Genomic DNA, 16,028 nt, shown 5'->3' with positions numbered 1-16,028 from the left:
AAATAACGAAAATAAATGAAATGAAATGAAATGATCTCCTTCGCCTTGTTCATCAAAACATTCGAGCAAAGAAAACCATGGTAGCATTGGTATGAAGTCACTTCCTACCCTAGATATACCTCTTGTGTTTGTTACCAAGATGATTTTTAGGCCACCTTTTGCATAATTTTCTTTAATATCCTGTTTTTCATCTGTTGCTAGTTTTTCTTCATAACTGTTTTTAAGTATATATGTCATTTCTGTAATTCTTGTTTTATTTTTGTGTGTGATTCCTTTATATATCATTTTGTATTTATATCTTTATGTTTAATATATATAGTCACGAAAGAAAAGGAGTAAATTTGTAGAGAAAGAGGAGAAGAGAGGAAGTGATATCTGGACAACGTGTAACCATGATAGCAGCGTTTGAGAGAAAAGGTAACAGAAATAGAGATTTGAAAAGAATACGACAGAGATTAAGAAGAGTAAGAAAACAAAGAGCGAGTAAGATGAGAAGTAGAGAGAGAGAGAGAAGGGGACGAGACAGCGAAAGAGAGAGAGAGAGAGAGAGAGAGAGAGAGAGAGAGAGGGGGGGGGGGAGCAATTAAATCTATAAGCAGAAACAATGAAACAGAAACGAATGAACCGCTCATTAACCTAGACTCATGTCTGAGATTCTTGTAAACATGTTTTGAAGTTACTGTTGGACTTGTTATTTCTCACAAAGACCAAGCCAGGGATATGATGTATTATAGCTTGATGCAACTTAATGATCGCTGCTATGTCGGGCAAGTCTCAAACTATAACTTGATGTATTCAAGCTTTTTTGTCAAGAATATATCAGATTTGGACAAAGATTGATATTCTCCCAATAATCGTATACTCTTTCAATTGCGATTCAAAATGGAAGAAAACAATCATGAGCTAGCCAATATAAGCTGAAAATGTTAATCACTTTATTTATGACAGGTACTCAAGATACTCAACGTCCGTATCGAGCACCGTCCAAATTAAATGAAAAAGTCATCTATCGACTAAAATTAGCCCTGGTACAATTTGTTTTTAACGCGTGTCTTGTTATGATCAGGCATTGCCCGAAATAGATAAATTGACACGCTTTAAGTTCAGAGCAGGCATCTCCTAAAGGTTGGTGAAAATGTCAATCGCTTTATCTATAATTGGAAATGAAAATTAAGTTTTTAAATCATTAAAAATAGACGGAGACATCGTGACGTCATACTACGCAATGACGTAATAATCCGGCTGATAATGTAGACACATTTATGATGTTCCGAACAAACAGGTTTTGAAATGTTTGAGGGGATGTGATTTTTGTGTGTGAATTCATTTTAATCATTAGAAATGGACGGAGACATCGTGACGTCATACTACGCAATGATCCGCCTGACTGATAATGTCAGGGAGCTATGACGTCGGGGGGGGGGGGGGGGGGGGGGAGGAGGGGAAAATATATTAATCCTGTAACAACCATGTAGCGGTACCCACTAAAATGCGAGAAAAGAGCATGCTCATTTCGATATGTTAATCCTTCTTATGCCTAAAAATTATCTGATTCTCCTCCTTCTCATTATCGTTAATATCACCATCATCATCATCATCCCCATCATCATATCACCAATTTAATCTTTATCATTGAAATCATCATGATAATCATCTTCATCAAGATACCCACTATTTTATCTATAAATCTCTTTTTTGTTTGGGGGGGGGGGGGGTGGGGTCAATAAATACCCCCCCCCCCTCCCCAATCTGTATGCAGGAAGAATAGATCACCATGTGATATTTACAAATGGATTGTTGCATCTAGAGTAATAACTAGAACATAAAATGAGAAGAGGGGGAGATTAATCTTGGAATACTTGATACAAAAAGAAACAAGAGCAGTATTCAGCATATTCCAGATATATTTATTGACAAAACAAAACACTGATTTACATAATTCAATGACTGATGATAATGTATGAATAATTCTATTTAATAGAGGACAGGAAACTTAAAAGTAAGAGTGATAAATTTCCTTCTATTTCCAACAATTGCAAGACATAATACTAGTATGAAGAAAAAAAAAAACACTTTCGAGGAATATTTTCAGAATATTTCACTAATAAGATGCCATTTCAGAATACATGTATGTTGGCGTATTATAAAGGTGCTACAGCTAGTGGCTTTAGTACAAGCATGAGACAACCACTATTCTTACATACGCACTCTTTACCATCACATAATATTTGTAGCTATTATCACTTACCACTTTATAAATGTACATTCATTAAAGATGGCATAAAGTCACACAATGGGGTACAAGATCATCATACTACAGAAATTGAATATCTTGCCTCATTTTAAATAAAATTTGGAGTTGAACATGATGCTTCTTTTTTCTTTCTCTCTTCATCTCCATTTTGCAGTATGGTAAACCTCATCATTTCACAAAAATAATGATGACAATCATTTATTGACGGCACATGATACTATATGTATACAATATAATAAAATCTCACTGGAATTTCAAGGTCTGATAAAATATTACAATAATTTATGTACAGAATCATAAATATACCTTACTCTAGGCCTCACGAGAAGCATGATGCATTTGCAGAAAATATGGAGCAACTATAAGGGACACATAGTTTTCACTTCACGTTGTAATAAAGTACAATGTTAAAGTCAGGATCACTAAAGTTAATCCTTTAAAAAACGTCCCTGTATACGAGAATGATAGATTCCAATGAAACCAAACTCAATCAGAGAAAACTTTCATACATAAAATAACTGCACAACTTTGAGTGGAAAGTATTTAAATTGTGTTAAAGGCACACAAACTCTAATGCAATCTTGTGCCTTTTTCAATATTCTTTTCCTTCTAACATTTAAAGAAATTATAATTCAATCTGCTAATAGGCAGTTATGTTATTTGGATTCCTCCTCTAGTTTTCTATCCTCAATCAAGTTGTTTTTCAAAAATAAATACCAAAATATTTGTTTAAACTGTTTTGATCGCTTTGTTTGATGAGACCATCATATGGTATTGACAAGCTGAATACATTTAATGCACAAATACATGAGATTTAGAACATTTTAACCATTTCTATTCATTAAATTAACATGATTGAAACTTCTCTAAGAAAAATAGTTACAAGTGCTCTGGATTTCCATAGAATATTGCTGGAATATTTTTATTATTCAGTTATGATCTCATACTTCTAATATTTTTTTGAAAGTCAAAGGTAAAACTGAAGCTAGCCACCTTCTATGTTCAACCAACACAATCACTATGAACAAGACGGACAAAGAAAGCGGACAAAATATACAGTTCCTCAGGTAGACAAAGGAACATCCCTTCACTTCTATTATGTAAAAAGTGAATATGCATGTGACACCTGTTCTACACATTTTACATAATAGCAGTGAAAGGATGTTCCTTTGTCTACCTGAAGAACTGCACATTTAGTCCGCTTTCTTTGTCAGTCATGTTCATAGTGAATGTATGTTGAGAGCCAAAGAGAATTAACTTCAATAATTCAAAAGAGCAGTTATGCCGTTCTAACTCTTAACTACACAGGAATCTTGTTTGTTCTTTTGGATTGATAATTTTATTTTGTTTGTTTGTTTGTCTTACCCAACTGATAAGAAAGCATGTGTTTGCTCTTAAGTAATCAACCAGGGTACGGATAGCATAAAGTCCTCACTGAGGGACTTGGTAATGAGGATCAATGCTTTACTAAAGGACACTAGCTCACAGACTTGGTTTCAAACCCTGTACCTCCCAGTTATGAGACCACTGGTCTACCACTGAGCCTATTGAGCCTCCTGTATAGATAGGACGTTCTTCACAATCAATAGTTTGGTGGGACTAACAAGCCACATTCTTGTGAAGGTGGGATTAAAAAATCAGTATGTATTTTACTAGTTCAGTTAAACCTGATTGCTAGGTCTAAGCTAGCTTTTAACGATGGAAACACAATTTGGGCATTGATCTTGCTTCCTTTGTCAAATTCTACTTAAAGACTTAGCTTCCACCCATCATTGGGTATAAAATTAAGTCCTCAAAAGGACTACGGAAATATGTAATGGGGGGGGGGGGGTAGCTTGGCGAGAGTCCAACTTAATTACATGGCTATTGCTCTCTTGATATTAGTACTAAAATATGGGTCAAAGTCCTGTACAGGACTTAGAACAGGTCTAGATTTTGAGGCGACTTTCCAAGAGTCCAGCTTAAATTACCATCTTATTTGCCTCTCAACATTGGTTCTATTAGATAACTGGTCTAGGTCCTCCACAGGACTTAAAACAGGTATAGATCTTAAGTCCAGGTTAGATCATCTGGCCGTTGGTACTGGGTCTGGGTCCTGCAATGGACTTAAAACAGGTCTAGATCTTAGAGGGGCTAGGCAAAGGTCCAGGTTAGATTATCTGGCCGTTGGTACTGGGTCTGGGTCCTGCACAGGACTTAAAACAGGTCTAGATCTTATAGGGGCTGGGCAAAGGTCCAGGTTAGATTATCTGGCCATTGGTACTGGGTCTGGGTCCTGCACAGGACTTAAAACAGGTCTAGATCTTAGAGGGGCTAGGCAAAGGTCCAGGTTAGATTATCCGGCCGTTGGTACTGGGTCTGGGTCCTGCATAGGGCTTAGAATAGTTCTAGATTCTGGGGTGCCTTGGAGATTGTCCGTTTGACAAAAACCCCTCCACTTCCTGCTGACACTGGACGTTTCTTCTTCTTCTTCGTCTTCTTAGGTTTGGCCTCTTCCTCACTCTGTATCAAGAAAAACAAATAATAGAAAGAAGAAGAAGACATTAGTCAAGAATAACATCCCTTTATCAATTAAGAATAGTGAGAAAATTAACCAAATTAAATGACTATAAAAGCAATTTCTTTTTGGAAAATTCTAATAACTTACAATGTCAATGTTTATGCAATGTTTCCACCTTCTTTTCTCTGTTTTTGTAATCTTCCCTTTTTTTGTAATCCTGATTTTATGTAAATTATGTACCAAAGTTGAAGCCATTCATGAAATATTTATGATCCTCACACTTTAGATATCTCATTATATATGTTTATATTTTGAGGATTATATAATATTGTTTTTATCTTGACATGGAAATAAATAAACGAAATGAAATGAAATGAAAAGAAAATGTACATACTAGAGCCTTGGCAATGGGTAAAATGCTCTCAAATACTTAGAAAGGCTTTGGACCAAATCCTAATGCCATACGTTTGAGTAGTCCCATGGACCATTATTTGTATGAAGTGCTCTTCATTACTTGATATTTTAAGTTAAATTTAGTAAATTTTTAATGATTTTCATGACATCATAACACACAATTAATCTTACATACTACATAATCGATGGTTCTGAATAGCTTATCAACAGTTTTTATTTCACAATCAATTATGCATGACCAGTGCTGAACTTTACATAAATCACATGTTCATTAGAGTGAGAAAAATGTATTTGACTGCAGAAAATGACTTACATATGCTACATTTGAAGCTCTTTCCAGCATGGCATTAAGATGCTGGATCTCTGCCCTGCATTCATCCAACTGAGATTCCAGTTTCTCTCTCCTCAGTCTCTCATACTCTAGCTGTGATTCCAATTCCTTCAACATCCTTCACAAAGGAAATACAAACGTATGGATCAATATTTCATAATGAATTTATTCATTCTTTATCATCTAATTGTTTTCTCTGGTGTCTAGCTGGAAGGGAAAAAAACACTTGAAATCATGAAAAAACTAGATGGAATTTTGACTGCGCGCAGTCGAAAATGATGCCTCTGCCATAGGGCATAGGCGAACAAGTTTGGAGTTTAAATCTCCAGTGGTTCTTGAGATATCATGATAACAATCTCAATGTATGGAATTTCATAAGTTGACCTCTGTGACCCTTGACCTTTGACCTACGTGCTCCAAAATCTAATCAGATTGTCTTCCTATGGTGATACACACTATCATTAAGTTTGAAGTTTAAATCTCCAGTGGTTCTTGAGATATTATGATATGGTGATACATACTATCATTAAGTTTGAAGTGAAAATTCTCCAGTGGTTCTTGAGATATCGCGATAACGATCTCAATGTATGGAATTTCATAAGTTGACCTCTGTGACCCTTGACCTTTGACCTACGTGCTCCAAAATCTAATCAGATTGTCTTCCTATAGTGATACACACTATCATTAAGTTTGAAGTTTAAATCTCCAGTGGTTCTTGAGATATTATGATAACAATCTCAATGTATGGAATTTCATAAGTTGACCTCTGTGACCCTTGACCTTTGACCTACGTGCTCCAAAATGTAATCAGATCGTCTTCCTATGGTGATAAATACTATTCCCGAGTCTTAAGTTTAAATCTTAAATGGTTCTTGAGATATTGTGATAACGGTCAAATGGGACGGACGTACGGACGGACAACCCGAAAACATGATGCCTCCGGCACCACCTTCGGTGGCGGAGGCATAAAAACCTCTAGTCGCTCCTCCTGGTATAACTGATAAGAATGTGCGGGCAATATCTTGTTATTTATTATTTATGTCAGGGGACTATTACTTACAAGTTTTTCAAACTTCCTTTTTAGTCTCTATTTTCTTCATTCCAGAATTGTAAGATTATGATTGTTTCACGTTACTGTTTTATATATATTATTTTATGGTTTTAGGATTGAAATAAATGAATTGAATCGAAATTGAAAAAATTATCTCTCTATCAGGGTCTACCGATGACGACTCTCCTTCACAGGATCCCTCAATAAGATATTAATCACTATCAATATCATATTCGCAACACTACCCTCTTCTTCTTTCACCATTACTTGAATTTCTATCTTATTTCAAAAAAATATTAATGACATATTAACAAAGAATGTTATTCAGTCAAACCTGCTTTAGCAACCACCTGTATAGAAAGACAACCTGTCTATAAAGTAAAGATCACATTTTTTTTCTGTTTCTCTTTTATATGGTTTCTCATTTAAACCTGTACTACAGGAATCCGTACACAAAGACCTCTTACCTATACAGACCACTTATCATGTTTCCCTTGAACGATCCTTATATACAGGCTTCACTGTAATTGATAAGTTCAATTTAAATCCATATTTTCCCCTTATTATCTCAATCTTGCACGTTGTTCTTTTTGAAGTCTGAATTCTCAATGCCATACTTACCTATCACTTTCTCTCTCCCTGCGTTGTTGTTCCCGGTCTTCATCAAGCCTTCCTCCAAGCTGGTGGAAATTGGTCTTAGCGATGCCGATGAGTCTTTCTAGCTCTTCGACCCGCTTTATAGCTCGGCCTAGCAAAGATATGGAACAGAGGCAGTTTTGGTATTTCAAATATCATGTACCACGAACGCTTAAAAAAAATGTTTTATAATAATTTTTTAATTCTACTGAAACCAACAGATGAAGATTCAATGTAATATAATAGTTGTCAATTTTGTGTGATTGAGCGAGATTGAGATATAATCATAGGATGGCCTCCCTTACCCGTCTTGCGGATAGAGGGATAGATTCTCCTTCCAGGCAATGATCAGTAGATTAGTACTTCTATGACAAAATTTGTCTTGTGGCCTCCTCCTCCCTTTCCCCTCTTCCCCCTCTTCTCATCACTCCACTCCCCAACCCTACATAGATAAGCCATTGTGTCCTTACCCCTTGCTTCTTCTTTCTGTCACACAAGAACTTTGTCACATGTGCCCCTGCACCTTCCCTCCCACTCCCTTCCCCCTCATAGCTGCACCGCTATGTAGAGAGCATCCTTAGCCCATGCTTCTTCTTTCCGTCTTTTAGATCAAATGGATACTCTCCCCTTCTATGCTGTGATGCATTGATCACTCTGCAAGTTTCTCTTGAGCCCCCTTCCCCCCCCCCCCACCAGCTACGCCGCAACGTAGAGGACGCCCTTACCTCTAGCTTCTTCTTTCTGTCTTGGTGACAGAGGAATACTCTCTCCTTCCAGGCCATGATCAGTTGATCTCTGAAGAAGCTTGTCAAATGTGCCCCCTGCCCCTTCCCCTCCCTCCCTCCCCCCTCCCAGCAACGCCACACCCTAGAGGACGCCCTTACCTCTTGCTTCTTCTTTCTGTCTTGGAGATAAAACAATACTCTCTCCTTCCAGGCCGTGATCAGTTGATCTCTGAAGAAGTTTGTCATGAGCCCCCTCCCCCTCCCATTCCCCCCCTTCCCCTCTCAGCTACGCCTCAACGTAGAGGACGTCCTTACCTCTAGCTTCTTCTTTCTGTCTTGGAGATAAAACAATACTCTCTCCTTCCAAGCCATGATCAGTAGACCTCTGAAGAAGTTTGTCCTGTCTTTCTTCAGGGTCAGAGTAACCACCCATCACCTCCACATCAGAATCTACACAATAGGAGAAATTGAAAAAGACATCAATGATAAAAAGAATACCTTATTTTTCACAGGAGCTCTATATTATTCATAGGAAAGGTAGGATTGCCATGAAGCCATTTCTATATGTTTTATTGTTATTCATGCTCAAGATCTCTTTTGGAAGTTTCATAGGTAAAATAAATTAACTTGCTTTGTATATTTTTCTGCTTATTAAGTACTTATTGTTCATTCAGAATTTTTTTTTTCACTGGTAAAAATGTACAGAGATCGTTTTTACAGTTACAATTACAGTAATTGGTAACCTAAAGTCTTAACAGCTGGAGTTGGATAAGATAGTTGAAATAAGTTGTGTGTTTTTTAGATGATGTCGACAGTTTTAAGAAGAAAAAAAATACAGCTTAAACATTGAAGAATACATCCTCTATTTATAGTATATGTAAAAGCTCAATGTGCTATAGTGGTGCGTGATGATTTTCCTTGTCTTGTATTACCTGAATCGTCTCCCTTGAGTAGCTTAACACAAGCTAGCTGAGCGAAGCGGTGGGCTACGTCCATGGGAGTTTCTCCAGCGCTATTCTGGACATGAACTATCAGAAACAGAAGAAAAAAAGTAGAAAACATAATATTGACAGTTGGATACAGAGTGTGTCATACCAGAGTCATGAAAAGCCAATGAACACTATTCTTGCTCAATTGAATTTATCGTTGAATATTTAATGACATTGACTTAATTATGTCATAAATTGTGTAATACTGCATTTTATACATAACAGCAGGAAAACAAGACTTTCACAATGTTGGTTTGAGTTCATATTTTTACATATAATTATATTTGGAATGAAAATTGAGTTGAATACTATCACAGCTTAAGGCTGCCTTTATTTGTCAAAGAAAGTGAAAGAAAGTATTACTTACTGTTTGCACCCATCTCTACGAGCCATTGAAGACATTCCAGTTTACCATTACCAGCAGCTAAAAGGAGTAGACAAAAGAAAAGAGTTGAAATAAGATGATTTTAATTAATTATATCAAAACATATACAATCACATTTACAATGGCAATTTCAGCAGGGTTTGGTACTAAGTTTTAATAATTTTCTTTAGACACGGAGAACCATGTAGCACTAGTGCACTGCAAATTAGGTGAAACCCTTAAATTTTCCTTGAAAATTGTTGTCATAGTCAATGAGACTTAATTAAGTCTATAAAGCCACACTGTCCTACTTGTAGCTACTTGCTCCCTCTATATAGAAAACAATGCCTAATCGGTGACCATTGGTCCCCCATGATCCTCTTTTTCTTATGTTAATTGAGAGCTGACTTGATGAGAAACCACCTGTCCAGTGAACTTGCAGGGTGGTCTGATCCTTCCTATAAACTAGTACAGATAAGCTTTAAGTTTGGGAACTCAGTTAAAAAAAACTGATTTGTTCAAAATTTGTCAGAAGAGCTAGCCTTAAAAAATATATCATGTTTACGGAATCCATAATTATCAAGGGAAGTTTCTAGATTGATAATACAAGAAATTTATCCTTTAATAATCACCTCTAGGTACATTGTATCATATGGGCCTATCGTAGGAAAAAAGAAAAACCATAACATATTAGAAGCTTATCGAAGGGGTCAGTGACACAGAGACGTAACTCCATTTTGGCCATTTTGAGAAAAAGTGGTTTATGTGTCACTGAGCACTTGGGCTTCAAGAGTTAAGTCTATGTTTCACTAGCCATTGACTTCAGTGAGGTGTTGGGTGGAGTTAAGTCTTTGTGTTTCCTGGAAAGCCCACATTTTCTGGACATTTTGATATCAAATACTCATTTTGGCAAAATATGGTTACGTCTTTGTGTCACTGAACCCTTGTTATGTAGTCCCAGACATACCTCTGTGTGCTGGGGTTGAGCCCTTATCATCTTTCTCATTGATGTTGACCACTCCCTGTTCAATGAGTAGTCTCAGATGACCCAGGTCACCGGAAGCAGCGGACATGTGAGCAGGGAAGGCCAGATCTGAAAACAAGGACAAAAAGAGAGTCAAGCATTACATTATGACATACAGGTTGTGAGATCTGACACCACAGCACAGAGTTGATTATAACATTGTGTAAAATGACCAGGACGATGCCTCTTTTACATAATGTAACTATAAACTGACATATAAGTATTTATTCTTTGATTTATAATGTTAATGTGTCATGAATATTCCTTATTCAATATAAAGAAGTCAGTTTAACTTCATTAACCATATTTATCATATCGAAGCATCTACTCAGTATATTGCAATATGATATTCTAATATGGCACTTTCCTGGAAAATTGTCAAACATTATAGCAGCACTTAATTCCACTATATATACTCCAAATGAGTTTCTTTCACTCAAGATATTATCATCCATATTGTTTGGCCATTGAGGAGATAGAGTGGATACTTATCAAGTTAAGTAGCGTATATTTATTCCAGGAGGTGTTTCACAAAGATCCTAAGTTGAGCTTACCTCTAAGTTGGACCATTATGGAAAGCCGTTAGCATCTTTGAAAATATTTTGCAAAACTAATTTTTAAAAGGCATAAAATAATGATTCAAATCATTCATATTTTCTATTATCAAGGAGATTTCATGTTCTTGATGTGGAATTTATGAAAAGTCTAAAATACTTACATTTTTGCTTTTGAATATATTTTATTTTAAGGCTACAAATGGCTCTCCATAATGTTTAAGACTAACTTAAAGTAAAGTTCAACTTAGGATCTTTGTGAAACACCCCCCCCCTGGTCGATAAAAGGGATTCAAATTTGAACTTACTTTCTTGGTCCTCTGGATGGTCTCTCTCCCATTCTAATTAAAAAAGGAGAAATGAAAAGAAAAAATACCAAAGTGAAGATAATTTCATAAAACACTATTATATGTCTTTCTGTAAGATATGAAGGAAATATTTTCATTCACTACCTTTACCAATTAATGATGATTAATTAAAATAGAATTACCTGCTCTACAAATTAAGAAAGATAATAGAAGGTTTCAATTTTGAAAGGGACATGTTAATAATAACAACAAAATGATTTACTTGAGTGCAATTTCTATGCTTTCAAGATTTCCACACTATATGCCAAATTTAGAATTTATGTCTCTCATACTCTAATTTATATCGCATGAAGAAACAATAAAATTATTCCATCCATAATGTAATACAGCAGACAAATTTCAATAACAAACATCATAAAGCAAATGTTGGTCTTTTTCTAATGCTATGTGTATATCTATATATACACAACAAAACTATACCTATAATTTGAGACAAGACATGGTAATGTTGTTTCACAAATGTTAGAACATATCTCCTGACAAAGACAGAGATGTGCTAACTCATATCACTTTAAGTAAACTTAATACCGTTGGGCATTAAGCAGACAGGAGGCATGATAAAACTAACAAGGATCATTATCAATTTCTTACCGACTGCATTGATGTAGTCAACACAGTGTTGCTTGTAGTACTGAGATGCCAGGGTTTTGGGCGTGTCACCGTTATCGTTGCGTGCACCCAGTGTGTCGCTGATGGTTGCACCGCTACTGACGAGGAACTTCAGACATGGGAGGTGGCCTTCTTGTGCTGCTAGGTGAGCTGCAAAAAAATGATAGCGATAATAATTGGATTGACTTTAAATCAATATATATTTACAAAGTTAAAAAAAAACCTTTAAAATGACTCGATCTGTACCATTGCCTCAGATTCTGAAACAAAATCCTGAATTTAGCTCATGCTGCAATGAAAATTATAAACCTTTAGGTCAGTCAGGAACCCCATCACTTGTAAATGCTGATCGCCTGTCTGATTATCAAGATATTTATGATTGTAAATCAAAATTTCACAAATCGTTTTCCTACAATTTTTATAACACTACAGTCTATTTGGGAAAATGAGTATGGTAAAACCGGTCACTCAAAGATTTTTACTTTTTTGAGGCACTTCATGATCATTTTGAAGTGCAATTTTTTTAGGGCTTCAATATTACACCAATAAGTACGTACCAGGAATGTTTCCATTCCCATCAGCCTCGTCTGTTCTTGCACCCCACTTGAGAAGCAGTTGAAGACATCCCAGACGTCCATGGAATGCTGCTATGTGCGTCGCTGTCCAGGTGGTTATGTTCTTTCCTTCATTGTCCTGTCAAAATAAAATTAGGAGTGCCGGTAACACCTCAGTCACACTGCCAAAACAAACTCCAAAATGACTTCAAGCCGACACAAAATCAACAGATTTTTTGCCATTCATAGTTATGTAAATCATTGTTTGGCCTGTTGTTGGTCTGGGGTATGTTTCACACAGATCTTAAGTCAAACTTAACTCTAAGTGTGACTTTAAAATTATGGAGAGCCATTTGTAGCCTTACAATAAAAATTTAAACAGCAAAAATTCAAGTTATTTAGACTTTTCATAAATTCCAAATAAATAACATGAAATCTCTTTGATAATAGAAAACTATGAGTAATTTGAATCAACATTTTATGCAATTATAAGATTAACTTTTACAAAGTATTTTCAAAGGTGCTAACAGCTTTCCATAATTAAGTCCATCTTAGGATCTTTGTGAAACACCTTTGTGGGTAACAGCTTTTACAGAATTCCATGAAGCACAGATAATTGGTAGGATCACTGAAACAAAATGTACAGGGGTATCCCCTTTCTAGATTAGACAGAGCTGCATATTCTAGCCTTGCAAAACAAATACATATCTTATGCAAATGCACATAATTTCTTAATTCTTGAAATGAGGTGCTACATAAAAGGTAGCCTGGGTACGTTTTTATCCTTTTCAGGTCACAGATTTTGTTGTCATTTCAGTTTTCAAAATTGAAATAATTGCTGGTATGGCAAACAATATTAGTAATACAGCTTCCTGTGTAGTTTTCTTTCCTATAAAGTACTGTTATTGCCATTGCTTTCACAAGCCCACCCCTGGCTAAGTTACCCTTTTCTTTGCAGGGACTTTTTCTGGATTTCCCATATTAAAAAATTGACTTTTATTGATTCTTTTGTTTTTTGTTTGTTTTGAGAGCTCTTGCAGTTTTCCAGAGCTAATTCACTCATTACTCCCATATATTCCCCCCCCCCCCCCTCCCCCACCACTACCCAACCAGGGGGGCATTTCACAAAACTTGTCATCAGTGACAAATTACAGTTTTTGTTATAAGCTACTGAAATCCTTGCTTCTGATTGGTTATCAGCAAATTTCTTTTGAAAAAAAGGCATTGTGAAACACCCCCAGTAGTACTATAACTATCCAACTGACCGTTCCTGCTCTAAGTATTGAGCTCAGAGTGTATGAGTTGCCGTGGGCTGCTGCAAGATGGGCCGGCGAGTTTCCTCTGAGGTCACGAGCATTCATGCTGACCCCTTGGGCTGTCAGCGCCTGTATGCATTGGTCTTGACCTCTGATAGCCGCTACATGGGCAGGTGTCCAGCCCTGGGGTGTAGTGGTTGTAGGGTCAGCTCCATGCCATAGTAGCCAGTGAAGACACTAGATAGGAGAACAGAAAGTTGATAATTAGCTTGCTGAGAGCCAGATATGGGATTTAACTCTGTGTGGGATAACGCCAAATACCAAAATTAATGTGTTTCCCGTCCGGACTTTTCAATTATAGCTGGCCAAGCCTATTTATTCACAGATATTGTGCTATGTGAGTATACTGATGCAATGTATGACAAAACAAATGATTTGTATCACTTTAGAAGCTATTTAAACAAAATGTACATCACTGGCTTTTTTTCTTCTGAATAGTAAATAGTAAAAAAAAAAAAAAAAAAGGAGGAGGCGGCCAAAAAGGAGGCAAACACTTCATTTTTGTTATTTGGCCTTAGATCCTTACATAGACAGTATTTATTTATATCTTATTCTGGATGTATCACCACCATAGATTCTTTTTCTTGCTTTCAATTGTACATAACAGTATTACCTTGATGTGACTAGCATGAAAGTATAACATATTGAATTATATTATTGTCCTCAACATCCTACCACATGATCCAGGTGATATATCAGTTTAAAATATGAAAGAGCTTCAAATCTATTATTTCATATCATTGTCATCACTGAAATGATTTTTTAAAAGAGTTTCATGAATAAAAATTGATTCATCTCTAGCTCCAAATACTTGTAAGAGGTTTTTTATCACATTTATTAATTCAACTTGTGATTGAAGTAATTTGGGGTGAGGATTTAAAAGCACCTTAATATTATGGAAAGATGATACAACCCCCGCTATTGCTGTTTACCTCTAGTGCTCCACAATGACACGCCCAGTGAAGTGCAGTGAACTTGTCCTTCCGGTCAACTTCATTGATACTCGCTCCTCTCTTCACCATATTCTCAAGCTCCAAGACATCGCCATTCTGCACAGCTTCATGCACGCTGGCCATCTGCTTACCAACTGTGAAGGAAATAGAAATGGTTATTAAGAGTAGAACATCAAGCACAGACACACACTTCTTGTTCATTCTTTCTGAGTAAATTGCAATATTGAAAATGCCTAAGAACTTCTTAAGCGAAAAACAGATTCCGCGTAATAAAATACCCCCAGTTCACTGTCTACTTTTATGGCTTGTCCGTCTCCCCAAGAATTTATCGCTCATAACGTGAGGCTCCGGCTCAGCTCAGTTTACCAACCCGCGTCCATGGCCATGGACGTGGTGTCCCCAACAAGCGTCCAGCCCTGCCGGCCGGGTTGGGGGACGCAAAGCCAGGCGTAGCACCGCCGTATGCACTGGCAAAGCCGCGCCGAGAGGCAGAGAAGCCAAGACGATCATCATATCTGCTGGTTTGAGTCATATTTGTCGATCAAACGTTGACACAGTACTTCCAAAAGATCCTCACACTCACATCATTATTTTTCTACAGTAAATGATAACGAAATATTTACATACCTGGCATATTTGTTGGCATAAATCAATCAATTAATTATAGGTCGAAAAATGCACACAGTAACCATATAACAACATTCACCAAGTTACGAACGTAGAGGGCGTAAAGAATGGGAAGTTTTATGGGCTATGTAGTTCGAAAGATATATCTCTATTCAATTCAATTCAATTTATTTATTTTTCCTCTTTCAATCGTTCATATTTAAAATGATGGTACATTTTAACATATTCACATATTTATATACATAAAGATCAATTTTCACAATACAATACATTAAAAAAAATAAACATGAAATTGAAAGGGAAGGAGGGCCGACTAAAAAGCAGAGCTTGTAGGGTGTAATAAGCCCCCCTGTATGAAAAGTATGAGACTGTGTCACTGGAGCAGGAGTAATAACTAATATCAATAATATCAATAATTGTTACAAAAATGCTCCAGGCCTCCTTTCCTCTTTCCTTGTGAAAAATTCTGGATTGATATAGTCAAGACAAATGAGGGTCCTTACACACTTGAAAATAATCTTTTATAATTGATTACATTTTATTTGGGGAGTTTTTATTACAAACTGAGGGGCTAATCATAAATTTGAACTGTCACGCTTAACACACATTCGAGTGAATAAATATATTATCACTCTACCCACGGGAGTCCAAGCCCAAGTCTGTCTATCACATATGCCTCTGACCTTTCTCTCTCTCTTCACCTCCCTCTCTTCCTTTTATCCCCTCATCTCTCCCCTCCCTTCTCCTTGTCTCTCTTCT

The 16,028-nt window shown here is 36.5% G+C and overlaps 1 protein-coding gene across 2 annotated transcripts; it reads right to left on the bottom strand.

Moving 5' to 3' along the window:
• Window positions 1–3,639: 3,639 nt before the first annotated feature.
• LOC580180 (ankyrin repeat domain-containing protein 42) lies at window positions 3,640–15,354 on the bottom strand. Of its 2 annotated transcripts, XM_030982104.1 has the most exons (14): window positions 15,270–15,354; window positions 14,622–14,776; window positions 13,639–13,866; window positions 12,377–12,512; window positions 11,802–11,969; window positions 11,151–11,183; window positions 10,232–10,357; window positions 9,268–9,324; window positions 8,844–8,939; window positions 8,295–8,361; window positions 8,071–8,138; window positions 7,172–7,298; window positions 5,482–5,617; window positions 3,640–4,756 (listed from the first exon to the last, which is right to left on the bottom strand). In XM_030982104.1, exons 1-14 carry the CDS (start codon window positions 15,286–15,288, stop codon window positions 4,631–4,633), a joined length of 1,542 nt encoding a protein of 513 aa, XP_030837964.1. In that variant the 5' UTR covers window positions 15,289–15,354; the 3' UTR covers window positions 3,640–4,630. The 2 variants fall into 2 exon arrangements, with proteins under 2 accessions (XP_030837964.1, XP_030837963.1); XM_030982103.1 differs by lacking the exon at window positions 8,071–8,138 and having other exon boundaries at window positions 8,227–8,361.
• Window positions 15,355–16,028: the final 674 nt, after the last annotated feature.

The sequence above is a fragment of the Strongylocentrotus purpuratus genome, unplaced genomic scaffold, assembly GCF_000002235.5.
Source record: "Strongylocentrotus purpuratus isolate Spur 01 unplaced genomic scaffold, Spur_5.0 spur5_scaffold_12, whole genome shotgun sequence".
NCBI lineage: Eukaryota > Metazoa > Echinodermata > Echinoidea > Camarodonta > Strongylocentrotidae > Strongylocentrotus > Strongylocentrotus purpuratus.
The sequence above is the reverse complement of the archived record's forward strand: the minus strand, read 5'-3'. Positions and strand labels throughout refer to the sequence as shown.